This window comes from Acinonyx jubatus, chromosome C1, assembly GCF_027475565.1.
Source record: "Acinonyx jubatus isolate Ajub_Pintada_27869175 chromosome C1, VMU_Ajub_asm_v1.0, whole genome shotgun sequence".
In the NCBI taxonomy this organism is placed as follows: Eukaryota; Metazoa; Chordata; class Mammalia; order Carnivora; family Felidae; genus Acinonyx; species Acinonyx jubatus.
In genome coordinates, this window is record NC_069381.1 from 100,298,135 (window position 1) to 100,325,194 (window position 27,060).

Below are 27,060 nucleotides of genomic sequence, written 5' to 3' on the forward strand. Positions count from 1 at the left end.
GTAACACATGTTAGCTCTTATTACTGAAGTATTGTTTGGGGAACTCAATGGTCTGTCATTCTTAACTCATCCTTTTAACATCTTCATGAATTCTCTAGTTGAAGAACTCTCCAGGGAGAGTCCTGACCTATATGTGTTTGACCTGCTACAAGCAAATTCAGTAAGCTGAATGCTTCACACAGCCTTGTCCAGTAGACATTCTGGTGATGATGGAATATTCTCTATCTGCACTGTCCAGTCCACTAGCCGATAGCCACTGAGGCTGGTGAGCACCTACAGAGCACTCTCATGCCTCAGTTTCATCCTTGGTAATACGAAATTGACAATAGTATCACTGTATTGGGATAGAGAATTAAATGAGAGAATACACATCAAGCAGTGGTTCTCCAAGTTTATTGTTCATCAGGATCACCTGGAAGGTTGTTAAAACACAGATTGTTGGGCTCATTCCCCACATTTCTGACTCAGTAGGCCTGGGTAGAGCTAGAGAATCTGTATTCTTTTTTTTAATTTTAATTTCTAATATTTATTCATTTTTGAGAGGAAGAGACACATAGCCCGAGTGGGGGAGGGGCAGAGGGAGAGGGAGACGCAGAATCCGAAGCAGGCTCCAGGCTCTGAGCTGTCAGCACAGAGCCCGACGCGGGGCTCGAACCCACGAACGGTGAGATCATGACCTGAGCGGAAGTCAGACGCCAAACCAACTGAGCCACCCAGGCGCCCCCAGAGCATCTGCATTCTTGACAAGTTCCCAGGTGGTGCCCAGGCTGCGGGTCAGGGAACCACACCTGGGAAAGCACTGTGGTAAGACACTTGGCATGGTGCCTGATACATGTGAGAACTCGGGAGTGTTATTTAGTGTTTTAGGATCAGCATCAAGGTTTCTGAAACACAACCCACACCTCAATAGATCTCTCTAACTCATTTTCTGACATTATTTTCATAAATGTTTATGAGGCACCTACAAAGGACAAGATACTCCCAATGTATTCCAAGCGACAGTCTGTCAAAGTGGGTTTGAAATGGGGTTTGTCAGTTGCCAGAGCTCCAGAACACCGAGTTACGTGGCCATGATTACTGCCGTCTGAAATACCTTTCATCATTTTAATTCTCCACAAAACATATGGAAAATGACAATTAAAATCACCTCCTGAGGTGAGCCACCAGTTAGACTTCCGATTCTTCATCTCTGTGAAAAGACTGTGCTGAGGCCTGCAAATGGTAGGTGGAAAGGATGTGAGAAGAGATCTAGGTTCTTGTCTTGGCTCATTTTTCTACTTCCTGAGATCACTGGGCACATCTCTCAATCACTATGCGCGTGGATTTTGGACGTGATGAGCCCTCAGGTCACTTTCAAAGACAATAAGAGCAGAACACTCACCCTCACCCTCACCCTCGCCTGTGAGGGCTTTGTTCTTTGGAAGTTATCACAAGTCCCCTAGTTTTTCTCCTCAGCGGTCCTTTCCATGGTGCCTTTAGTTCTGTGGATGAAAGGTGTTGTAAGTGGGTTACACACACACACACACACACACACACACACACACAATTGGTTTGGTAGATCCATCTTTAATTTTCTCATTTTCCAGTATTCATACTACGGTTCCTTTGAAAGGAAAAAAAAAAAAAAGAGCTTTGGAGGAAATATGCCCAAAGAAGTTCTAGGACTATAGATACCCCTTCCAAGAAAAGATCCCAAAAAGGATTTGGACTTGGGGTGGATTCCAGGATGCAGTATCTTGTGTTTTTATATCTGTTCTTCTAAGAAGACCACTCTACTTTTTTCTCTTAAGAAACATGAGTAAGGCGGGTGCCTGGGTGGCTCAGTCAATTAAGCGTCTGACTCTTGATTTCGGCTCAGGTCACGATCTCACGGTTCATGAGTTCGAGCCCTGCATCAGGCTCCAGGCTGACAATGTGAAGCCTGCTTGGGATCCTCTCTCTCCCTCTCTTTGCCCCTCCCCTCACTCTGTCTCTCTCTGAAAATAAATAAATAAAACTTAAAAAAAAATATGAGTACAAATTCTTTGCCTAACATACTAGTCTCTTATGTATAAAAGTGACCATGGTACCCACTGGCAAAAACTTACATGCAACTTTTCTTACAAAATCAATCTTTTTAACAGGTCCTGGTGTCATAAGTCAGGATTGTCATTTCCATATTCAGAAAGTGCAGAGAAGCTAGGTTTTAGGGTGACTGGTTATGACTCAGAGAGGCTGAAGTAGAGGTGAGGTGAGAAGCTTCTGGTAACTGGGAAAATCTGATCTGGCAGGCCTTGGTATTCTTGTAGTCTGGCAAAATATACTTTGAGGTGTCTCTGCATAAAACATAGGAGACAGGGCTCAGGACTTGCCTTGGGGATTTTGAGCAAATTTAAAGCAGGCGGCCATTGGTTGGGTTACCGATATAAACAGCCTCCATAGCTCAGGTCTTACATTTCGAGTAATCACCTTCAAAATAAGAATGTTTGGAGTCTCATACGCGTGGCCTCTTTTGGTTCTGTGCTGATGAGAAAAGTACTACTCTTTAAGGAGTGAAGGCTTTTATCTTGCACTTGCTTCTTACTGAGTGATCTTGCACAAGCTAACCCTCACTGTCCTTGGGTGTAAAATGGCATTCCCCCTCATATACTTCCCAGAGGGGTGGTGATACTGAACTAGAGGTGAAGGCAAGGAAGCATGTAGTACAAACAGAATCCAGGAACTTGCATTCTTGCACTAGAAATAAATCAAGTTGAAATGCAACCTTCTCAGAAGACTCTATCATGCGTTTCTGAATTAAAACAAAACAAAACAACTTGTTAGGACAGTCAATGCGGTCTCATAGGGAGCAATTTAAGCAGCTTAAATACATTTAGGCAGGCACTATCTTAGTGACAAATGAATCATAATATATATCAACTGAGTTTTTATAAGATCTCAATACAAATTGGCCCAAATGGGATCCTAAGGATTCTAGACTCTATACACTACTTTTTAAAAGGTTTGGGACAGAGAGACACCTGGCTGGCTTAGTTCGGGGAGTGTGTGACTCTTGATCTCCAGGTGATGAGTGTGAGCCCCATGTTGGGCGCTGGGCATAGAGATTACTTAAACAATAACAACAACAACAACAATAACAACATTTCAAAGTGTTGGGACACATAAAGTGGAGCAAGCCTAGTAATACGTACTCTGGAGACACAAATGATACCTCCATTTGCCAAATTGCTGCTCAGCTCAATCACATTTGTGTACCTATTTAGGGTAAGGAATGTGCCTCAAATAATTGAGGGTTCAGATACTTATGCCTGCCTGCCTTCCTTCCTCCCTCCCTCCCTCTCCTTCCTCCCTCCCTACTTCCTTCCATCCCTTCCTCCTTCCTTCCCTCCCTTCCTCCTTCCTTCCTCCCTTCCTCCTTCCTGCCCTCCCTCCTCCCTCCCTTCTTCCCTCCTTTCTCCCTTCCTCCCTCCTTCCCTCCTCCCTCCTCCCTCCTTCCCTCCTTCTTCCCCCACTCCCTCCTTCCTTTAGCCACAGCATTTTGCTGATGATTTAGAATACTGCTCTATTTGAAGGCTACAAATCATTATTTATCAAATGAAGCAAATAATCATGGGTACCAAATTAAACATCCCCAAGCCACAATTTTTCGTTTGTGAGGAAAGCTGCCTTTATTGGAGTGCACAGACCACAAGGCATAAACGCCTTTCTGGGATTGAAGCTTCCTACAGAAACCCTACCAATTTCTTCACATCCTGGCACACGGGGTGTGCCAATTCTTTGGCTTTTGCTGACCCGACCTGTAAAACCTTCTCTAAGTGGCCCCTGTCCATCTTCAGTTTTTCAATTTCCCTCTTAATTGGCGCAAATTTCTCAATCACAGCGTCGGCCACCAGCAGCTTGTAGCGGGCCGTGTCCATGCCGGCGCCGCGGCGGAGCGCTTCCTCCACGGGGAGGCGGGTCACGGCCGCGTGGATGGCCACCAGGTTGGAGACCCCCGGCCGGCGGGCCGGCTCGTAGGTCACCTCCGACGTGAAGTCCGTCACAGCCTTGCGGAATTTCCGCACGATCTCCTCCGCGCTGTCCGTTATTCTGACGGTGGCCAGTTTATCAGGGTCTGATTTGGACATTTTGGCCGAAGGATCACGGAGGGATTTGACCTTCTTCATCGATGCTGGGGGAAAACGCCAATGCACACACACCGAAACCAAAACCAGAAGACAACACCAAAATCAGAAAACATCACCAGGAATGTCAGTGTCTAGATCTTAAAACGTGCAGAGAATACCAAATGACGTTGTTATTATTATTATTATTATTATTAGTGAGTATGGTTGACACACAGTCATACACCAACTCTGTCGTACAACGTAGTGATTTGACAAATCCAGACATTATGCCATGTTCACCGCAAGTATAACTACCGCCTGTCCCCTCCAATGCTATTACCCCATCTACCCATCTAACCCTCCAATGCTATTACCCCATTCCTTACGCTGTGCTTTTTGTTCCCCTGACTCCTTCATTCCATAACTACAAGCCTGTACCTCCCTCTCCCCTTCCCCCCGTTTGGCCCAAACCCCCTTACCCTCAGGGAATCATCAGTTTGTTCTCTGTACTCATAGGCCTGATTCTGCTTTTTGTTGACTCTTTTAAAAAAGATTCCGCTTATGAGTGCAATCATGTGGTAGTTGTCTTTCTCAGTCTGACTTACTTCACTTAGCATAATACTCTCTAGGTCCACCCAGCCTGTCTCAAATGGCATGATCTCATCCTTCTTTATAGTCGAGCAGTACTCCATTGTGTATATATACACCACATCCCCCTTTTCCATCACCTGTTGACAGACACTTAGGTTGTTGCTTCCATATCTTGGCTATAAATAAAATAATGCTGCGATAAACACAGGGGTGCATATATCTTTTTGAATCAGTGTTTTCCTTTTCTTTGGGTAAATACCCAACAGTAAAATTATCAGATCATACGGTAGTTCTATTTTTAATTTTTTGAGGAACCTCCACACTGTTTTCCACAGTGCCCGCACCAGTTTGCATCCCACCGATCGTGCATGAGGGTTCCTTTTTCTCCACATCCTCGCCAACACTTGTTATTTCTTGCCAAATGACTTTGTTATTTTTATCTGATTATATAAATACCAAATACTCATAGTGAAAAATTCAAGCCATTTATATAAGCATGAAAATAAAGATCACCTGTAATATGTAATAATACTGTTAACATTTTGTTGATCATATTTTCATGCATCTCTTAATGCATATATACTCATAAAATGTATAATCGTACACAAATGAAAATATATCAATCATACTTAGCTGTGCCTACCTTTTTAAAAAGTCTGATCTATTTCTTTCCTTCTCTCTTTCCCTATTAGCTAATCACTCTCTGCCCTTTACAACCACTGCCCTTCCTGCCCCCAACAAATTTTAACAATCTGTGGCAATGCTTTCATTTCTTTATCCACAGTTATTTAAGTATATACCAACGCGTGTGTGTGCACACGCGCGCGCACACACACACACACACACACACACACACAGAAGTGACTCACTTACTGCTCTGATAGAATCAAGATGTTAAGCTGTGCTTTATAAACCAGTGTTTTAAATAATTGCCTATTTTATGGCTATTACAGAAACATATCAAGTTGAAATAGGAAAAACAATAATAGGCAAAAGCATTAAAATATTACTTGTTGCTAAAAGAAGGTTTCAATGCATGGAAGGCCCGGTTTTTATTTGTGCGAACCGTTGCAATAGCTTAGAAATTTATACCGGCCTTTTGCTTCTGATCAGATACTGGGCCCACGTAAATGCAGTCAGTTTAATAAACGCTCAGTTTAATTGGGCTCAGTGATCTCTGCCCTTGCCACAAATCTGCATCGCTACTGAAATATTGATAGAGATTCACAGCTTCTTTCCTCAAGAAGATTCCAGACCAGTACTACCTCACAAGCTGCAGGTGCCATGTCAGATCCACTGGGTGGACGGTACATTCTGTCGATGTCGTGCATTTAGGAAGGGAGAGTGTAAGAACCATCAGTGCCCTCTTGTTTTATCTAGCTGATGACTCAGCAGTTCTCAGTCTTCTGACTGTTTTCTTGTGAGCAGGGAAGGCAAGGTCGACTGGCTTTGAAATCAGAAGAGTTTTCAGAACCTGGGGCCTGCTCCAGATTCTGTCTCCCTCTCTCTCTGCCCCTCCCCCGCTTGCACTCTGTCTCTCTCTCTCTCTCTCTCAAAAATAAATACACATTAAAAAAAAAAAAAAAGAAATCAGAAGAGCTTTGCCACCAACTTGATATATGACTTGGATGCAAAATTAGCTTTGCCAACCATTAGTATCCCCATCCATAAACCAGGGAAGTATGTGTGTGCATATATATATGTAATTCATTATAAAGTATTAAATATATAAAATATTAATATACGATATATTAATAATACAATATTAACACATTGATTTATTAATATGTTTTCAATATACATATAAAATAATTTACCAAATATATATAATTGGTAAATTATATAATCCTTTTTAATAAAAATGATTATTTTCCATTTTAAGTCTTTCTCATACTCTCAAAATATTATATAATTTACCAAATATATATATATATACATATTATATAATTTAATGAATTTGATTATTTTTCATTTTTAGCCTTTCCCATACTTTTCAAACTTTTTTAGTTATTTTATCCAATAATCTAACAAGGTCTACCACAGTACAGAGAAAGATGGGGATTCTAGTTACAAATCCTGAAGCCTGTCCACAAGAAAGCCAAGTTTAGCCCCGGAGAAATCCCAAGCCTTGGTCCATTATCCAGTCCTGTCTTGGAAACATGGCCTGATTTAACAGTCATATGTGTGTTACTTACTTAGGATAGATTTGGGCACCGGGAAGAACTCCCCATACTTCTTGTTAAACCCTTGTGCTAGATCCTGAACTAGCTCCATGTGCTGGACTTGATCCTCCCCGACAGGAACGTGTGTGGACCTTTAATAAAAGACAGACAGAAACACTCAGCAAGGCTCCTGCTTATACTGAGATGATATTGCAAGCAGCTGCCTTTCCTGTGCCTATTTCACTGTTGGTGTTCAACAAATGTTCACCAACTACAGAGGGAATATTGAGGCCCAAGTCTTTATCTACGTATCAGACAAATGCCAAAGAGACATTTGTCAACTCTAGTTCTGTTTCTTCCATAGCAGAAGAATACAGCCATCAACACCAGTGTGACAGGATCTTGCTGGGAGGGAGGAATAGTATCTTAAATAGCATATGCTCTAAGCATAATTGTATTTTAAAACCACTCCTGTTCCCTCGCCCAGTCAGCACATATTACCCTAGCCCTGGCCAGATGCTTTTTACTCCAGAGCTTGCGCTCACACTTGAAAGCCGCTCCAATCCACTCTTCAAATCAAAGATGGCAGAAAGCTCTTCCGGCAAGGGTTTTTCCTCCCTGTCATACAGGGAGTAACTCAAGATCTTTTTGGAATATGCTCCTTCGTTTTTCAGTGAATTGCAATCACAGCACAATTAATATGCTGCAGGGAACTTGAAATAAATGAACAAATCTATCATTACAATGCAGACAGATCTTGAAAACAATGTTGAATGAAGAAACCAAGTCGCAGAAGACACGTAGAGTACACGGACGTGCAGATCTTAAAGTACTGTCTATTGTTTACAGCTGCATATGTAAGTAGGATGACACACGGAAGCGGCCCCCACCCCTGCACAAAGCCATGACTGTAGCTGCCCCCAGAGGAGGAGGGAAGGGCAGTGGGTCTGGGGAAAAGCAAAAAGGAGACCTGAATTGTATCCCGCAATATTTTATTTTATTTTATTTTATTTTATTTTATTTTATTTTATTTTATTTTATTTTATTTTATTAAAAAATAGAGATGTGAGACAAAGATGTCAGAATATAGGAGCTTCACTAATGGTTATTTTAATCCCATATATAAAATTTGCAGTGCTGGATCATGATGCAGCATGTCAAACAAGGGAACAATGAGCCATTACAGAGACGTCTCGATGGGGAAAACTCTCTCCGGAAGCATTACTAGGGAAAGAGACAGGAGATTTTAAGTCTTTATTTATTTATCTATCTATCTATCTATCTATCTATCTGTTTTTAAATGTTTACTTGTTTGAGAGAGAGACAGGAATTGAGCAGGGGAAGGGCAGAAAGAGAGGGAGACACAGAATCCGAAGCTGACTCCAGGCTCTGAGCTGCCTGCACAGAGCCCAACGCGGGGCTCGAACCCACGAACCGTAAGATCATGACCTGAGCCGAAGTGGGACGCTTAACCGACTGAGCCACCGAGGCGCCCCATAGGAGATTTTAAGTCTTTAATGCTTGGCTGGGAAGTTTACGTTTGATAATATAGATAATAAAGTGCTGTTGTTTCTTGATCAAAACAGTTTCATGTTCTTCCTGTGAAAACAGCTGCCTCAAAGTGAATTTGGATATTTACACGATAATTGTACATTTTGAGTGGGAAAATAACAACTTTTTAAAACAGCCTCAGAAGAGGAAAACTATTCTACTTTGTTATAGAGAGGAAAATCTCCTATCCCTGTGGTTAAGCAGTGGTCCTTAAAAAACTGGCAGAGATCTTATGTTTCCCTTGTGAATTACTGCCCACAGGCTACTTACTGGTCTACTTCACAAAGCTGTCCAGAGCATGAGCAAACAAAGCGTACAGACTGGCTACTTTAATATAGTAAAACACTGGAGAACATTTTGAAAAAGTCTGAAATATCCCTCATTTTGCAATCATTTTTATTTTTGCCAATTACTTTCTAGTCTTTGTTCTTGTCTCTATGGATGCATATTTTTACATAATTGCAGTATAATATGCATACCATCTTTCATGTTAACATAATGGGTATTTCCCATGTTTCTATGTGGTCTTCATTAATAAAATTTTTTAATAGCTGCATAAGAACATTCCTGTGCTGGGGCGGGCACCTGGGTGGCTCAGTCAGCTAAGCATCTGACTTTGGCCTAGGTCATGATCTCACAGATTGTGAGTTCCAGCCCCGTGTTGGGCTCTGTGCTGACAGCTCAGAGCCTGAAGCCTGCTTCTGATTGTGTCTCCCTCTCTCTTTGCCCCTCCCCTACTCGCACTCTTTCTCTCAACAATAAATAAACATTTAAAAAAAAAAAAAAAGAATATTCCTGTGCTATAGTTACAGAACCGTAAAGAATTTACATGATTTTGTAGCAGATTCTTTTGAATATTCATATAGTGGGAAATTTTGATTCGAGTGAAAAAAATAATCTTTTACAATAACCCAAAAGTCCTGTGGAGGTAAATCTGGTGAATGTATGTTTAGTACTTTCTGGTCAATAACAAGGTATGATTGTCAGCTAATGAAACTAATATTTGTTTCTGTCATAAAATAACGCAGAGTATATTTCCAAAATGAATGCTGATAAATGTTTTGAAGTTTAGAGTAAGTAAGTGTAGGTTTGAAAGCAACTCTGACACTTCTTTTGCATGGAAGTAATATATTTTATTTATTAAAAAAAAAATCTCTGAATATTAGTTGTTTTCATACAGCCCCTCAAATACCCATGCAGTTGCCCTGTGTGCATGTGTGCATGTTTGTGTGCATGTGTGTGTGTGGATGGGGTGGGGTGGGAATGCAATATGGCCCTCAGAGCTCAGGCTCTGAGCTTCAAATCCTGACTCTGCCACTCTCATTTTGTGTGACTTTGGGTAAATCATAGAATTCCTATCATAGGCAACTTTCTCACTATAAATGGGAGTAATAATATTTACCCCATACTATTGTCGAGGTGAAATGAGACAACGTGTGCTTAGTGGAGTTGCCTGAAGTCTGTAAGCCTTCAGACACCGGTAGCTATGTAGGGAATAATTCTAAAATGGTACTACACCGTATTTCAGAAGGATGCTCACGAACATTGCCTATGCAGCCAGAGGTTCGCCCGTGACCTGACTCTCATTCCAACTTCTCTCTAGCTTGGCCCCAAAGAGGGGACGTTTGTGAGGGGAAAAAAGCCCAGGGTCATCTGTTTGGCAAAGCGGATAATCAAGACCTGATGAATATTTATTTATGTATGTATAAATTTTCACAGGGGAGGAAAAAAGAAACAGAATCAACAGAGAGCAATGTGTGGCTTATTTTCTCTCCCTTTTGTCCCTTAAGTGTTGATATTTCTAAAAACATCATCTTGGCTCACTGGTTCTCTCTCATCACTAGAGAGCTCATCAGCTTTCCCCTGGGGATCTACACGTCCCTTCTCCTCTGATGATGCTGGGGCTCTGCCTCTAGCTCTGCTGTGTCTCTGAAGGCTTAGGACTATATCTCTGCCTTCCTGCTAGATGTTGGCACTGACTATCCCACATTTACTCCCCAACTCAACATCGGAGAACCAACATTGCAGGTCGGCACTATATTCCAAGAGAACCTATGTCAATTTCGTATTAAAATACCCATAAAGGCAAAGAAACTATAAATAACTTAAAACTAGCAGCAAGAGTTACACCTGAAGACGGAATTTGAGAAGACTTTTCATGAACTGTGAGGATCAACAGAAGCACTGAAAAGAGCGACTGGTGGAGCTGGTGGCCATGTAGGGTCAGAGCGAGAGCCCCCATTGCTGGAAACCCATGCCCCGCGGGATGGGGGCAGACACCCCTCTGCTGCCGCCAGGGCGGCCCTTGTCTCATCAGCCTGACTCTTTAGACACTCAGTCACGACAAGAGGAAGCAACCAGACACGCAGCGGAGGCGGCAGGAGCAGGTCAGGGTGCACTGTATCCTCGCAAGAATGGGACGAGAGCTCCGTGAGGGCAGGACCTTGTTTGTCTGGGCCACTGCCGGACCCAGGACACAGAACACATCCTGGCCAGCGAAGGACGGCACTCAGGTTACAGGTGTTGAATGAAAAAGGGAAGCGCAGAAGGTGAGACACTGAAGCAGAAAGCGACATGGGAGCAGTGTAACCTGGTGAAGGCTCTTTTGCATGCAATGCCTCTGTTCAGAGTGAAAGAGCCAGACAGGTGGTAGGAGAAAGCTCTCTCTCGGGCCAGCGGTACCAACCTAGCTGACTGGCATGTGCAATTGGACACACTGTCCTGCCCTCCTGTTGAATTCTGGGCAGGGAATTCAACTAGCAGCCAGGGAGGCAGAAGGTGGACACAAGGGCCTTTCGTAGACTGGCAGACGTTATTTGAAAGGTTCCCTTGTTCCAATATGGATTTAAAACACCCGGCCCATAAAATTCAGACAGACAAGTAAAAGAGCCCAATATGGGACCGTGAAAAGTACTGTGGAACAAGGGAAGGGGGACTTTACCCTTTAGATCCTGAGGAAGATCAGACATTTGAAAGTGAGCTTTTACAAGAAACAGATAGTTTTGCATTGTAAAGAAAACTGCTTGGGACGCCTGGGTGGTGTTGCTCGGTTAAGGGTTCAACTCTGTATTTCAGCCCAAGTCATGATCTCAAGGTCCGTGAGATTGAGCCCCACGTCGGGCTCCGTGGTAACAGTGTGGAGCCTGCTTGGGATTCTCTATCTCCCTCTCTCTCTACCCCTCCACCACTTATGTGCTCGCTCACTCTCTCTCAAAAATAAATAAATAAACATAAAAAAAAAAAAAAAAGAAAACTGCTTGGTTCCCTCGATGGGATTCAAAAAGGCATCACTGCCACAAGATAAAAGCAGGACCACGAAACGGAGAACATAGGTGGTGACAGAAAACCGATCAAATGAAAAGAAGTGAATTCATGAAATAAAGAAAACCAAACACAAAACAGAAGAGTCAGGAGCAGTAAGGAGTGAAATCCCACGAACAGGTCGTATCAGTGACCTGGGTGAGCGTGTGAGGCTCTTCCAGAATTTGGGAATGTTCCTCCCTTAGCTGCCTCAGCTTGGCTCCTTTATTTCAGGCCTCAGCCTACATATCACCTCCTCAGAGAAGCCTTCCCCAACCATACTCTCCAATGTTGATTTCTCCCTCTTGTTCTTCTCCACATATCCTATTTATTTTCTTTATAGTATGAATCCTAATCTAATTATGTTCTTTCATTTGTTCATTTAATTGTATATTGTTTTCTCTCCGGCTGAAAAATAAGCTTTTAGGAAGCTTGTTTGTCTTCTTTTTGAATCTATTTCCAGTACCTACAGGAGTTGCCTGACATATTTGAGGAGCTCAACAAATATTTGTTGAGTAAGTAATGGCTTCTCGGCCTTTTGGTTAAGATCAAGTGACAATATTTATTGAATAAATGAATGATCTTAAGAGGAGGGCACTGTGACCTATATAGATTTATACCAAGCGAAAAATCATAGTAAGATCGCTTTGTCATCAGTATAAGATAAGAGCACAGAGTCAGAAGTCAGACTATCTGAGTTCATATCCCAGCTCCACCAGCTACTAGGTGAGTTACCATAGCCAAGCTTCCTACTTTTCTGTAAATTGGGTGTCATAATGGTGCTTATTACCTCATAAGATTGTTTCAAGGATTAAAGGAGATAAGCAAGCATAATACTGGATAGTAGAGCTCAATAAACACTAGCTGTTGATATAATAGATATTCATTAATATCTGACATGATGAAGTATGAAATGGTAAAAGACTGATACCATCAGGGACCTTGATGAGAGGTACATTGTGACTTTTTTCAAGCCAGGATCACGTTCCTTTTTTGCCAGGTGATTTATACCACAAACATAAATACCAGCATATAATCCCAGAGACAGTCACAGACCTGGGCAGCGATCCTGAAACATATAGAAAACAAATTTGATGGTTCACATATCTGATTAGGCAATCCCCAGGTATAAATAGCATGTTATAGGAATTCTGAGAACCCCTTTAATTTAAGCAAAAACAGAGACAGAATAATGAACGGACAGGCAAAGCACAGGGACCGTGAAGATGGATCAGGAAGTGGTTTCTCTTTGTCTAAGGTCAGTAAATGAATTTAGGAAGTTCTACAAAATGGTTGCTTGGCTTTGTCCATTGTTCTCTTCCACACAGAAAGTCAGTCACTGGCTTCCTAAGTGGTAAAACCAAAAATGTTCCTTTTTAGGTTTCCTTCCGTGCCCATAAGCCCGCATGCGCGCCTCTCGGAGGTAAACACACACAACACCCCCCTCCTATGTTTCTCTTCTTTGACTGGACTTTGGTTCTTCTGTCTTGTGATTCTAGTCAGGCTGACGCGCAGAGGTCACTTTGACTCCCCCAAACCAAATTAGCCAACAGGGCAGGTTAAAAAGCAATTACAGTAGCCCATAGGAAATCACAATGGACTGCAGCTAACATAGAAAAAGCAATTACCATAATCAATACACTTTAGGCACATCAAAATGAATATTTCCACATGTCAAAATGGTTCCAGATCCACAAAGCAACCAACCTAAACAGAAAACACATTTAGTTTTCATAATGACTCTGCATGCCTCTTGGCTTTCTGTGAGATCCGTGCCTCTTTTCTTACAATTCTGTGAGGTTGTGCTGTTTTGAAAAAAAGGATTAAAGGGGCGCCTGGGTGGCGCAGTCGGTTAAGCATCCGACTTCAGCCAGGTCACGATCTCGCGGTCCGGGAGTTCGAGCCCCGCGTCAGGCTCTGGGCTGATGGCTCAGAGCCTGGAGCCTGTTTCCGATTCTGTGTCTCCCTCTCTCTCTGCCCCTCCCCCGTTCATGCTCTGTCTCTCTCTGTCCCAAAAATAAAAACATTGAAAAAAAAATTAAAAAAAAAACAAGAAAAAAGGATTAAAAAGTTTTAATTTTTTTCACCTGGTCCTATTGCCCTGCTTGGCTTTTTCCTCTGATTTTAGTTTGTTTGTTTCTAGTCTTTTCTCCCTCTGCTCCTACTGCTCTCCTCACCTCCTATAATTTATCTTGGCCCTTACTTCTCATTCATTGGGTTCACACTTCACATTAATTCAGCCTGTCTTTGATTCTGCTCACTTATGGGCCTTATTCTCTTCATATTTTCAACCTCTGTCCTCATCATCAGATAACTTAGAGATGCTCTTTTAAAATTTATGCCCTATATAATGATATCCATATTAATATGTCTTTTTTCCCCAGTTTTTTTTCCCTTCTCTTCCTTCCTTCCTCCCTCCCTTCCTTCCATCCTTCCTCTCTCTCTCTCTCTCTTTTTTTAACTTATCCTGATTGTGCTTCCTTAGATACAACAGAAAACAAAAGCCTTTCGTAATTTTGATTGTTATAACTTCTGTCACATAATAATGTGTCTGATCTTCTTCTCTGGTGACTAACTCATGTTTTTTCCTTTTGTTCGGTTCTTAGTTGTATCCACATTTATTCGGGATCCACCCCACCCTCCAGCAAAATTAGTGTCCAGATGAATAATCATTGCCTACATATATCTGCTCACAGAATTTTGTCCTCCTCTCTTTTTTTCCTACTTTGGTTATGTTGGTGAGTTTTCAGTGATGTTGCCTCTAACCAGCCTGGGTGGGGTGGAGTTTGGTGCTGTTTTTCCTTTTGCAAAGGATGAATTCACCATCACTGGCTGCTTGTTGGATATACTGTAATGATGTCTAATTCAGGGATTCTTTCCCGACTTCGGGACTATGATGTGCATGGCCTGGTGCTGGGTCTTGTGAGAGATACAATGAAGATTTTTACCTCTAGTGAAGTTGAGGAGAGAAAACACCACGTGAAGTTATAAATTCCTCTGGCTAGTCCACTTACAGTATTCCCAGTCTCCATGGATGGTGACACCATCCATCCAGCCACGAGTCAGAAATGTGGGGTCACCGAGACCCCCTTCTCATACCCACCACTCCATCGGGAAGCTCTATCCCTCTTTCTTCCCCAAATCTCCTAAATTTGCCTACTCTCTTCATCTTCACCGACACCATCACGGTCCAGACAGACTAGTGAAAGAGCCCCGAACAGACTGTCCCAGCCGCTCTTGGCCCCTGCAACTCACTCTCTGTATTTCCATCAGTTGACTTTTAAAAGTATAAATCAGATCATCTCACGCTGTCCTGAAAATCACAAAGAGCTTCCTGTTGCTTTCAGGAGAGTGTCCTGGGTTATCTGTTGACATCTCAGCCCCACCCTCTCCCTTCTAGGCAATTTCTCTATTTCCAGGGGCTAGCAGCCTGCAAGCCACATTTCCAGAGGCTTCTGGTTTACCACAGGCACTTGCCGCAGAGCTGGAAAGTCAAAGACCAAGAGGAGACACTACTGCTTGGCAGTTGTGGGTCAAGATGTGGCCGGCAGCTTTCAGGATGTCATACAAATTGGGGGCAGACCGGCCTCATAGAGAAAGGATGTAGTTCAACAGCCAGAAGTCTCCAAAGCAGTTTCAGGAACTGATTATCTCCGCTGTCCTCAATGGCAGTGGTTGGATTCTGATTCTCAGACATTAGGGCTGACTACGCTCTTCTCTGGAATATTACCAAGGGTGACGTTTCTGACCAGTCATCAGACTCTGTATACTCTGTTCCTGGCGGGTCTTGGTTCTGTTGACTCACAGTTCCTGAGGCCTCTGTTTCCCCATTTTCCTATGTCGTGTCAGCTTTTGCTTTCACTATCTTCTCAGCCTGTTTCTGTATTTCTCTGTTTGCATTCTTGAGAGAAAGAAACCGACTGGCCCAGGTAACCACTGTCATCTCTATCCGAGCAGACTTTGTGGCACCGCTCTAAAATTTCACTTCTTTATCTGTAAAACGGGATAATATCACTTACCTACCTTACAGAGCTGTCCCAAACTCTGAATAGATGACAGGTGTGCTGTGGCTAGTACAGCGACTGCCAAATAATGCCCCCCTCATGTTGATTCCTTCTTTCCCTCTGCCTCACGTCCATGCATGGTGCCTTTCTCTGGGTTAGCGGCAGTACAAGTACTTAACATGTATTTGCTGTATGTTCATTACAACTGTGTGTGTGTGTGTGTGTGTGTGTGTGTGTGCGTGTGTGTGTGTGGAGAGAGAAAGAGAGAAAGTGAGAGAGAAACATTTACTCAACAGATAGCTAGTTATTTGAAATTGGATATTCAGAAAAATAATGCAGATGCAAAATAATACTACGAGCAAATGCTACTTTTGGGTATTTTGTCTCTCTTCAAATATCCACTATTTTAATATTTTTAATCTTTATTTTTGAGATGGAGAGAGAGAGAGAGACAGAATGCAAATAGGGGAGGAATGGAGAGAGAGAGAGAGAGAGAGAGAGAGGGAGGGAGGGAGGGAGGGAGACACCGAATCCGAAGCAGGCTCCAGGCTCTGAGCTGTCAGCACAGAGCCCGACGCAGGACTCGAACTCATGAACCAAACCACGAGTTCATGACCTGAGCCGAAGTCGGACGCTCAACCAACTGAGCCACCCAGGCGCCCCTGGATCAGAAGTCAAAAAAGGAATATTTATATATAGTATGATAACTTCTTTGCTTCCAGAGAGTGGGCTGGAGGGTAGCTGATGCTAGAAAGGTATTATTTATCCTTGGAAACATTAACTAACTATGAGAACCTGCTAGTGTCAGGGCAAAGTGAGGCAGGAAGCTACTGAAAGTTCTTCAAGTATACCAGCAACATCTGAAATACTTACTGTTTTCTGTAAGCGAAGAAGACATCCACAAGCTTAGGCAGAATATGTGTCAGATTTGGGGACCTTGGGCTACTTTTGCCAATGTCAGCCTTTTAAAATGTCGCTTGTACTTTTAAAACGTGTGTAGTGAGCATATAGTAGGTGATGTCAACTCACACATAATTTGTTTAATAACCCCTGAGCTATGTCCCATTGGCCCACTTTATAGATGAAAGAAACTGCAGGATTTTATCATCCTGCCAATTGTCTTTTGGGCAACTGGTAAAAATAAATTTGTCATCACTTCAGTATATATGACCTTGTATTGTCCTAGTTACTTATGTGATGATCTTGCCCCCTAATATAACTGTTGACTCCTTAAGGAGGGTCAGCACAGGCCTCAGGAGGCCATAATCATGCTCTGATGCTTCCCTGTCCATTGACAGGCTGTGCAGCTTTGGATAAACTGCTCAACCTCACTGGGCTGTATCTGTAAAGCTAGGAAAATGAAAGAGAGCCCTGAAAAGTTCCCTCCCTCTCTGTGCTCCCTGGTATCACAAAGGAGGCAGTCACTTTTGTTCAGGTTTATTCTTTTTTCACAGCCCTGAGCTTAGAGGACTTTTACATTGTAGTTCTTGAACTGTTAAGGAAATCAACTGGCTCGATATCCTGGTGCCAAAAAATCTCAGCCTTTGCTTCTATACAGAAGACCCCCTGGGAAGTGAAATTTCACATGAGTTTATAATCCTTAAAGACAATCATCACTAGTTATGACCAACTGACAGATCCCAGCCACAGCACTTCCTGGCCCATATTTCATGGTAATCCCTTAATAATCCTGTGCATGATAATCATGATTCCCATTTTACAGGTGAGAAAACATGCCACTTTGCTGGAAGGTATGTTAGATCTTTATTAGACTTTCATTTTGCTACTCCTGGAGAAAAGTGTTCTGGATTTTCCAGGCTAAGTCAAAAGTTTACTATAAGTAGTAAATGCTGTTGGGAATCCAGCATTCAAGTTAATACAACAAACAACACACAATCCTTATGTGTACGTTTGAAATGGAGTTTAAGATAGCCTGCGTGTAGTAAACGACACTCCTTATTTGTAAAGCTAAGAGGCTGTTCTTCTGGCTGTTTCCATCTTAATTGCACAAGGGCTCTGGGGTCATAGTACAAGGTACATATCCAATCATCTCCATGCTGTTATCATAATTACATGCAAATAATTCTAGTTTTCCTAGGGAAGGATCAAGGCCGTAGAGGGGGGAAAAGATTCACGGAGTTTCTCTTTTTCATCAGAAGTGTTCATAGTAGCAAGGCTTGGCTATGCGCGTGCTGATTGGGAAGTTTTCTCTCTAGAAGGCCAAATGGAGGGCTGAGGGAGGTGACTTGGGGATGGCAGGGAAGAACTGGGAGAGGGATGAGGTCAGAAGCTCTGGCCAGCAGTCAGAGAGGGCAGGCCTTGGCGGCCTCTGGTTGTAGGGTTTGAGGCCATAAAGGACAGCACTGGCTGACTGCATGGACTGTGGGTCCGGGACAAGCAGAGCAACTCTACATCATGCTGAAAAACTTGCACAGGTGGCCATTCAAACTTAAATTAATTACACTGAAACACAATTTAAAATTCAGTTCCTCTGTCAACAGTCCATGCGGCTAGCCGCTAAGGTCTTGGAAAGCATGGGTTGACTGCCATAATTGCAGACAAGTTGTATTAAACTGCCTTGCTTGAGAGTCTAGATTGTAGAAGTCAACACTTAAAACCCCTGAAGTTTAATTATTACCAGGGAAGTAGATATTACAGAGTGGTTAAGAGCACAAAAACTCGGGGTGCCTGGGTGGCTCAGGGGGTTAGGCATTCGACTTCGGCTCAGGTCATGATCTCGCAGTTTGTGAGTTTGAACCCCGCTTTGAGCTCCATGCTGAGAGCCCGGAGCCTGGAGCCTGCTTTGGATTCTGTGTCTCCCTCTCTTTCTGCCCCTCCTCCATTCACAATCTGTCTCTCCTTCTATCTCTCAAAATACAAAGAAACATTGGGGCGCCTGGGTGGCTCAGTCGGTTGAGTGTCCAACTTCAGCTCAGGTCATGATCTCACAGTTCAAGAGTTTGAGCCCCGTGTCTGTGCTGACAGCTCAGAGCCTGGAGCTTGCTTAGGACTCTGTGTCTCCCTCTTTCTGCCCCTCCCTTGCTTGTACTCTGTCTCTCAACAATAAATAAATGTTAAAAAAAAATTTTTTTTTTTAAATATAAAGGAACATTAAAAAAATTAAAAAAAAAAAGAGCACAAAAACTCTGCACTCAAACTTTCTACACTCAAGTCCTGGGTCCAAGCTTTGCTAGCTACATGATTTTGGGCAAATCACTAACTTAATTTTCCTCATCTGTGAAATGGGGATGATAGTCGTGCTATCTTTATAAGGTTTGGTGAAGATTCAGTGGGCTAATGCACATAAAGCACTTATGACAGTTTTGAACACGTAGCCAGTGCTATTTAGGTGTTAGCCCTTAACGTTACTCGTTCCATATGGAAACATACTTCTATCATTTTGTATCTCCTACTGGGGAATAGATGCGAACTGATTCACACAATCCTTTCTATGTCCCCTTGCCCCACGAACCAAATCTTTTCGGGATCGGTTCACTCTCCTGTCAGCATGAGTACGTGTGAGACCAGAGGTAAGCTCTGCTCCTTACTTGTACAGCAGAATGTCAGCGGCCTGGAGCACTGGGTATGTGAGCAGGCCCGCGGTTCCGCCATGCTTCTGGGTGGCAGTCTTTGCCTGTGCGGTGAAGAGAGAGGAGAGAATGAAATCCGACATGCACCTAATTATATTGCTAAATAAAGAAATCTTTAAAGCACGCAAAAGGTAATCTGAAGCTACCAGGACTAGCATTATATCTCAGTTCCTTTTAGCAACACTAGCCATGGGGCTGGCTTGTCTTCATGCTGCAGGCTCAGGCAGGAATAAGGGACATCTACTTCACCACTGCCCCTCTAACGGGTCCTGCATGGCCACTATTTCTTATCCATTTAATTAAAACAAGCATATAAGAGTTTCTGGTTTTTGGGGAGCCCTGGGGGCTCAGTCAGTTAAGTGTCTGGCTTCGGCTCAGGTCATGATCTCATGGTTCTGGGTTCGAGACCCGCGTCAGGCTCGCTGCTGTCAGCACAGAGCCCGCTTTGGATCCTCCGTCCCCCTCTTTCTCTGCCCCACCCCCCTGCTTGCACTCTCTGTCTCTCAAAAGTAAATTAAAACATTCAAAAATACACAAATAAAATGAAAAAAAAAAAGGGGGGGATTTCTAGTTTCTAAATCAGATGAACTCCGTATTTCACAAGTAAGGTCAGAAAATATAATGAAATTAGATTCCTGCAAATTAATTAATTTGATAAGTTAACATCAAACACCATATCGTGTCTGTGGAAACCTCCCTGAAAGTCTCACCCTGTGCTGTTGACCAAAATGTGAGGTCCCCCTTAAAATCACATTTAAAAAACCAAGCCAAGGGGCGCCTGGGTGGCTCAGTCGGCTAAGCATCCGACTTCGGCTCAGGTCATGATCTCACGGTCTGTGAGTTTGAGCCCCGCATCGGGCTCTGTGCTGACAGCTCAGAGCCTGGAGCCTGCTTTGGGCTCTGTGTCTCCTTCTCTCTCTGCCTCTCTGCCTCTCACGCTCTCTCTCTGTCTCTCTCAAAAATAAATAAACATTAAAAAAAAAATTCTTTAAAAAACCAAGCCAAACCAAACCAAAAACAAAAAGTTGTGGCATTTAAAAAACGAAACTAAGAGAAAATTTTAATCTAATCAATTGTGAATCTGTCTTGGTCTGTAGGTACTGAAAACTAGAGGGCATAAAGTGATTCCAGTGTACAAGACAGACTGTATAGACGAAAAGTGTTTCCTTAATGGGGAAGCTGATAGTAACACCAGAAGAGATACGACAAGTATTTAATTAATGGATACCAACCACAAGCTACGAGTATGTACCCACCGAACATAAGCCCTAGTGATAGCATTTCCCTTGCCACAGCTAAGCATTGATAACAGGTAATTTGGGCAGAACATTTGGTAACAGTGCTCTGGGCAGAACTACTTAATAGGGAATATTGCATACAGTTTACTGGTCATTGCTTCAAGGCCTAAGCATCTCTCTTGTAAAATGAAACATGGTTATTTTGGTGTACAGACATTATTCATTTAGTTAATATGAATCACTTCCCTGAGGTCTGATTATTTCTGAATGAACTGAACAACTGAATATATACACTTGCATGATTCTGAAGACCAAGTTCATGGGCTCACCACTCGGGCTTCCCCAACCAACATGCAGATACACCCTTTGAGTCTGGGTTTGAAAAGCAACAGCTCCTCTTTAACCCTCTTAATGTCAATGTTCCACAAGTCAGGTACAAAGTTAACTCTTTAGGTTACTTCAAGTAGTTTCTGGCTTATAGCATCTAATGCTATAAGGCATTCAAAGGAAACTTGAAAAGTTTGAACGTATAATTCCTTCAGTACATCTCTTGATTACAATGTCCACTACAAAGCCCAGTTTGCAATGATCACTGGGTAAAGATAATGAAAGCTCAATTTGGAAATGAGCAAATGGGAAAAGAACCCAGTTTTTAAAAACTGTTACTGCATTAGCTTCCTAGTCTTTCTATATTAGAATGCTGGATCTCGAAATTACAAAGGAAGGGGGAGATGTGGAGAGCATTAATATTTATTGAGTGTCTATTATGTGCCTCAGATGCCTTACATCTGTGTTACTCCCTGTAGAATCTTCCAAATAACCCTGACCTCAAGCAACACTGACTCCACCTTTCTACCCTACTATCCCCCCTAATCAAAACCAAGCTAGGTGCTCGGAGATCCTTCTACAGTCCTGGAACTCTCCCCTCTGATCACTGTTCACACTTTCTGATGGCTTGTGTAATTGTCTCTGCCCAAATAGATGACAAGCCTCATGAGAGTGGCTCTGTCCCTCCTGTTGACTGCTGTAACCCCAGCGCCTAATGTGATACGAGACTTGATGGTATTTGTTAATGAAGGAATGACCAGAGAAGGCAGGAACACGCTCTAGGATAAGGCTGGCATTTGAAACCCATGTTTTTCCCCACAAATAAAATATCATGGACTGGAGGGAAGGCTTCTCCAGAATATAGGTTTCCCCTGCTACCTGAAAGTTCTCATTATGCCACTTTGCTTTTGCAAATGACTTACAGTAGTGCCTGCTTTTGATAACTGGAAGAAATCGGAAGAGGATTTTCACCTTTATGAAGTAGTACTTGCTTCTTGGTTCTACTCCACTGTGGCTTATGAAAGAGGAATGTTCTAGTTTTGGGTAGTGGGGGAAACCGTCTTGTGCATTCACTAGTAATGTGTTATCAGGAGCTCCTCGGACATGATTTTAAAGTGGGAACATTTCCCATTAAGTTAGTATTCAGTTCTCATAAAACGGATTGCAGTATTCAACTTAGAGTATTATGATCAAATGGCAAAGTCTTGCCTAAAACCAAGATATGGTAGAAAACATTAAAAAATTTTGTTTCTAATTCCTGGCAGGTAATGATTCTACAGTATTAACTCTACCTCTTATTTAGGCGCGGCCACTTGAAAGCTCTGATTCTTGCTGAGACTCACGTGGAGGTTTCTGGACCAGCTTTTGAAGAAACCAATGGCCCTGAAAATATGCTGGAAAGAAGCTTGAAACTGAAATTCAAGGCTGACATACATGGGGGCTACCTACCCTCAGGTTATCCAACTGCAAAAATAAATGGGAGTGAAGTACTATGAATTATCCACTTTATCTTTCTCAGTTGAGCTTTCTAGAAAAAGTACAGCCTTCATTTTTCTGTGGGTTTGAACTGTTGCCTGGACTCAACCTGTATAAATGTTAAATAAAATATGTTGTTTCCTCTCCCCACAATGGAAACATTTGAGCCTGACTGCCAGTTAATTACAGTGGAGATGGGAGGCAACTTCAGAGCCCAGTAATCCAGAAATTGTGACTGTCTGTTAATTATAATGTTCTAAGTCATTACCAAATCTATCCAAAGATCGCTCTGATTCAACCTACACAGATAAAATCAAATAGTTAATAAGTTGGACATTTTTATCCTGTTTTTTTTATTAAAAAAATTTTTAAGTGTTTATTTTTGAGAGAGAGAGAGAGAGACAGAGCACAAGCAGGGAGGGGGGCAGAGAGGGAGACACAGAATCCAAAGCAGGCTCCAGGCTCTGAGCTGTCAGCACACAGCCCAATGTGGGGATTTGAACCTACCAACCGTGAGATCATGACCTGAGCCGCAGTCGGACGCTCAACCGACTGAGACACCTCGGCTCCCCTATCCTGTTTTTAAGTTGAAATTTTGGAGAACTCTCTTACTTCCCATTTAGGACCCTGAGGCAGAGAGGTTAAAATGCTGTTCTAGCCACTAGTGAGTAACAGACCAGGGAGGCGAGTAAATGCAGGATTCCCAGAGCTGAACACAAATATAAACAGGAGAAAAAAATAGCTCTGAACTCCTTATTTATTAATCAGATCACCAGCATTTACCTTCCACTGGTGTAAATGCTGTAACCGGGGCAGTCTGACCAGGCAGGTAAGGATCCAACTCAACTGTGTGTGTTCAGACACCTAAGAAATAAAACAGAACGTTAGCGAAGGTGGTCAACGTTTTCTTGCATATAAGGCAAGAGTAAACAGGTGTTACCTCAAGTGACGGAAAGTGCAAATCAAGGTAATTTAAAAAACGACAGGCAAAGGGGGCTGATTCATAATGCACAGCATTTGAGATGAAGAAGAAAAATTTAAAACTAACCAATACAATTACTATTCTAGTGTTTAGATCTTCACGACATCCCTAGCAAGTGGCTGGCCAGACTCTGCTTCAACGTCGTCAGTGAAAGGGCTTCATTATGTCCCGACGCATCCTTTCCATCTTTAAAAAGCCAGGAAATTGACACATGCATGCGCACTCACACACACACACACACACACACACACACTCTCTCTCTCTCTCTCTCTCTCTCTCTCTCAAATCCTCTTTAAATAACTTATAAATATGTGAAAGCAACTATAATACCTTACATGTAAATAGTATTAGGAGAGGAAGGTTCTGGCCTAAAAATCAGTGATTGAATCTCTTAGATCTGGAGTAATTAGAAATTTGCTAATCACTTCATCATTCCAAAGGTGTTTTGTTTTGTTTTGTTTTTTTCGTTTCCATTTTCCTCCTCCCTCCATCTTCTTTTTAAAAAGAGCTGTAGTCAACAAGAGAATATAACCTTTTCTCAATTTGTTTTAACCAAATTTAATCAAGTAACCAAAGCTGGCAACAGCTGGGATGATTCCTGGGTCCAGGCCAGGTTCCAATTGATGACTTAGAATTTAAGGGCTAAGTATCCCATTTCTGGACTCTGGGGATTCCGAGCCCTTCATCCACTGTGGCTTTTTTTGGTGTCCATATGATTTCCTTAAAAAGCAGAGACTGTTGCCAACTCTGAAAAGTGGCCCCAAATGTGTTCTTTGTGGGTTTTGCAAAGGGAACATGAAGCACTGGGGCCCAGTCAGCCCCGGCCCATTTTACTAGCAAGGAATCACCATCTGGTGTAAGATAGTTTCTCATTTTTTTCCTGGAGTCATGGAGAGGGAAGAGTTGTTTTTCACATGTTTGACAAGGAATTGCTTTTAAAGTTTTGCAAGTCACTGGGCTGAATCCGTCATCTTTCTTCCAAGAGGCATTTGGGTTTCATTGAGAACAGCACTGTCCATACAAATTGCTAACTGCTGCTGTAAACAAACAGCTAACAGACAAAAACAGTAACCCTGCATGGGAGCAGGAGGATTATAGTTGCTTCCAATCATCAAGCAAAACACATTCCCATTAGAACTAATAAAACAAGAGTTGTTTTCTTGGCATGAAGAAGTAGGAGAAAATTTTTTTTCTCCTTCACTGAATTAGGGAAAGGAATGAAAATACAGAAAAATAACCATGCATATGTAGAAAGAGACGAGACGACTGACTCCTTTCCTTCAACTTGGCCTTCAATGCTCAGTTTTGATGATATGCAAAAAGCTTCCACCGTGTTTTCATGAAATCAAGTATTTTCCTTGGAGTGGCTTTTTTATTTGAACATATGGAATGAAACCTACTTAATATTATACAGTGATCTTCCTGGTATTTCCATATAAGGGGGCATAAGAATAATCCAAATTATTCTTATACAGAAAAAGGTAGGTAAAGAGTCAAAGGCAACTTTCAGATCATTTGTATCATTAATCATTTATCATTAATAATTGTATAAGAAGGGGTAAAATACTTCAGGATTTGGCTCTCTTAATGTATCCATATTCACAACAACTGCTTGGAAAGGTTCAGATTTCTGTCTGGGGAGAAGTGGAAACAGTATCTAAATATAGTCATTCCCACTAAATGTTGTGAAACAAACAAAATAACAATCTGATCTGTTTTAGCTACAGAAAAATAAAAGCATGGGACACAGAAGGTGGCTTGTCAACCACCCACAAGCAAGTCAGCAGGGTCCGAAAATTCTGATCCCCGAGTTGTAACAAGTGAAGATACATACATCCTTCAGCTGTAGCAGAAAAGCAGAGTCTGGCACCCTGTGCTCAGTAAATACTGGCTGAATGCAGCCTTCCCAAAGGCTGCGGGAAGAAAGGTAAGGGCCCAGAAGAATCCATTCCATTTACTAACAGACTTGGTGGTCCAGGCAAAGCAGTTTCAGCCGAGTGAGTGGGATGGGAGCTAAATTAAGGAGGGGTGGGTTGAAGTGTGACAAGGTGGCAGGAAGGCAGATTACACAAGACGTGTAGCCGAATGAAGAGCTCTACCTTTGTAACGAGGCTGCCCGGATCTGAATGCTAAGCTCTGCCACGTGTGAGCTGGGTGACCCTGTGTAAGTGACTCCATCACTCTATGCCTGTTCTGTCAATGTATAAAATGAGGTTAGCGACAGTATCCGCCTGACAGTGCTTAGAACAGTACCTAGCACACAGCAAGCACTCAATAAATGGTAATTACTCTTACGGATAAGTTTCAGAAAGACTTTTGTTTTAACTTTCTATTTTGAGATAATTGTAGATTCACATATAGCTGTAAAAAAATAATACAGTGCAACCCAATACACCTTCACCCAATTTCCTCCAATGGCAACATCTTGCATGACTAAACTACAATATCACAACCAGGAAATTGAATTGGATACAATCCATCTACCCTATTCAGATTTCACCAGTAGTATACTCACTCATTGTGTGGGTATATTTAGTTCCGTGCAATTTTATCGCATACGTAAGATATTCCTTCTTTAAGGAAGGAGAGAGATGGGAATAATAACTAGTAGGGGTTAGAGAATACAAATTTTATTTTGTTTTTTAAGGTGGGATAGACCCACTTTCTATGAAATGTCTTCCGCTGAAGCAGGAAGAGGGGAAATAAATACAGATGAGGATCTATTTTATGGGATAGGAGTGGAGAGCAAAAAGTTAGAGAATTTCACATCTAATAGGCTCTGTTATCTCTGAAAATAGAGGACAGTCCAGTAGAAACAAATGGGATGAGAAAATATACTCAATGGAATTGCTGGGTTTGATTGGAAAGAACAAAAAATCCTAAGGCTTGATGTTTTGTGGATGCTTTTGTGAATGAAAGAGGACAATCGTTCATAAAATACACTCTTGGGAAAGCACTGTTGTTCGTCAAGGTAGACTAAAATATTCTTCATAAATCGTAGGTGCTTTTAAAACTTTGCAGAAAAAATTAAATCAGTTGATTGCATTTGATTTCCTTTAGCCAGCAAAAAATCTTAACAGGATCCGATAACTACTAAACATAAATAGCAAAGAATATTGATAAATTAAACAACATCAAGTTTACTAAAATTTTCTTTATCAAACACTACCATTTATTTTTTTTATGAAATTTATTGTCAAATTGGTTTCCATACAACACCCAGTGCTCATCCCAAAAGATGCCTTCTTCAATATCCATCACCTACCCTCCCTTCCCTCCCACACCCCATCAACCCTCAGTTTGTTCTCAGTTTTTAAGAGTCTCTTATGCTTTGTCTCTCTCCCAATCTAACCTCTTTTTGTTTTCCTTCCCCTCCCCCATGGGTTTCTGTTAAGTTTCTCAGGATCCACATAGTATCTGTCTTTCTCTGTATGGCTTATTTCACTTAGCATCACACTCTCCAGTTCCATCCACATCGCTACAAAGGGCCATATTTCATTCTTTCTCATTGCCACATAGTACTCCATTGAAACACTACCATTTAAAGAGGGAAAAGACATGGGGCGCCTGGGTGGCTCATTTGGTTAAGTGTCTGACTCTTGACTTCGGCTCAGGTCATGCTTTCATGTTGTGAGTTTGAGCCTTGCATCAGGCTCTGCACTGACAGTGTGGGGCCTGCTTGGGATTCTCTCCCTCTCCCTCTCTCTTTCTGCCCCTCCCTCACTTCTACTTTCTCTCTCGTTCAAAAATAAAT

The 27,060-nt window shown here is 42.2% G+C and overlaps 1 protein-coding gene and 1 long non-coding RNA gene across 4 annotated transcripts in view; both read right to left on the minus strand.

Moving 5' to 3' along the window:
- Positions 1-371: 371 nt before the first annotated feature.
- On the minus strand, positions 372-2,788 carry LOC113599170 (uncharacterized). Of its 2 annotated transcripts, XR_003419883.2 has the most exons (3): positions 2,088-2,788; positions 1,388-1,481; positions 372-1,212 (listed from the first exon to the last, which is right to left on the minus strand). It is a non-coding gene; the product is annotated as an uncharacterized LOC113599170 (long non-coding RNA). The 2 variants fall into 2 exon arrangements; XR_008295199.1 differs by having other exon boundaries at positions 1,388-2,788.
- A 713-nt stretch (positions 2,789-3,501) lies between these two features.
- The window catches only part of WARS2 (tryptophanyl tRNA synthetase 2, mitochondrial), a 95,099-nt gene continuing 71,540 nt past the window's right edge, over positions 3,502-27,060 (minus strand). Inside the window, exons 2-5 of one of the 2 annotated variants that reach the window (XM_027058264.2) lie at positions 23,108-23,188; positions 19,242-19,327; positions 6,872-6,990; positions 3,502-4,150 (exon numbers count right to left, since the gene is read on the minus strand). In XM_027058264.2, the coding sequence (XP_026914065.2) occupies positions 3,702-4,150; positions 6,872-6,990; positions 19,242-19,327; positions 23,108-23,188 (735 nt within the window). In that variant the 3' untranslated portion in view covers positions 3,502-3,701. The remainder of the gene's footprint in view (positions 4,151-6,871; positions 6,991-19,241; positions 19,328-23,107; positions 23,189-27,060) is intronic. The other variant, XM_015076185.3, reaches the window with a different exon arrangement.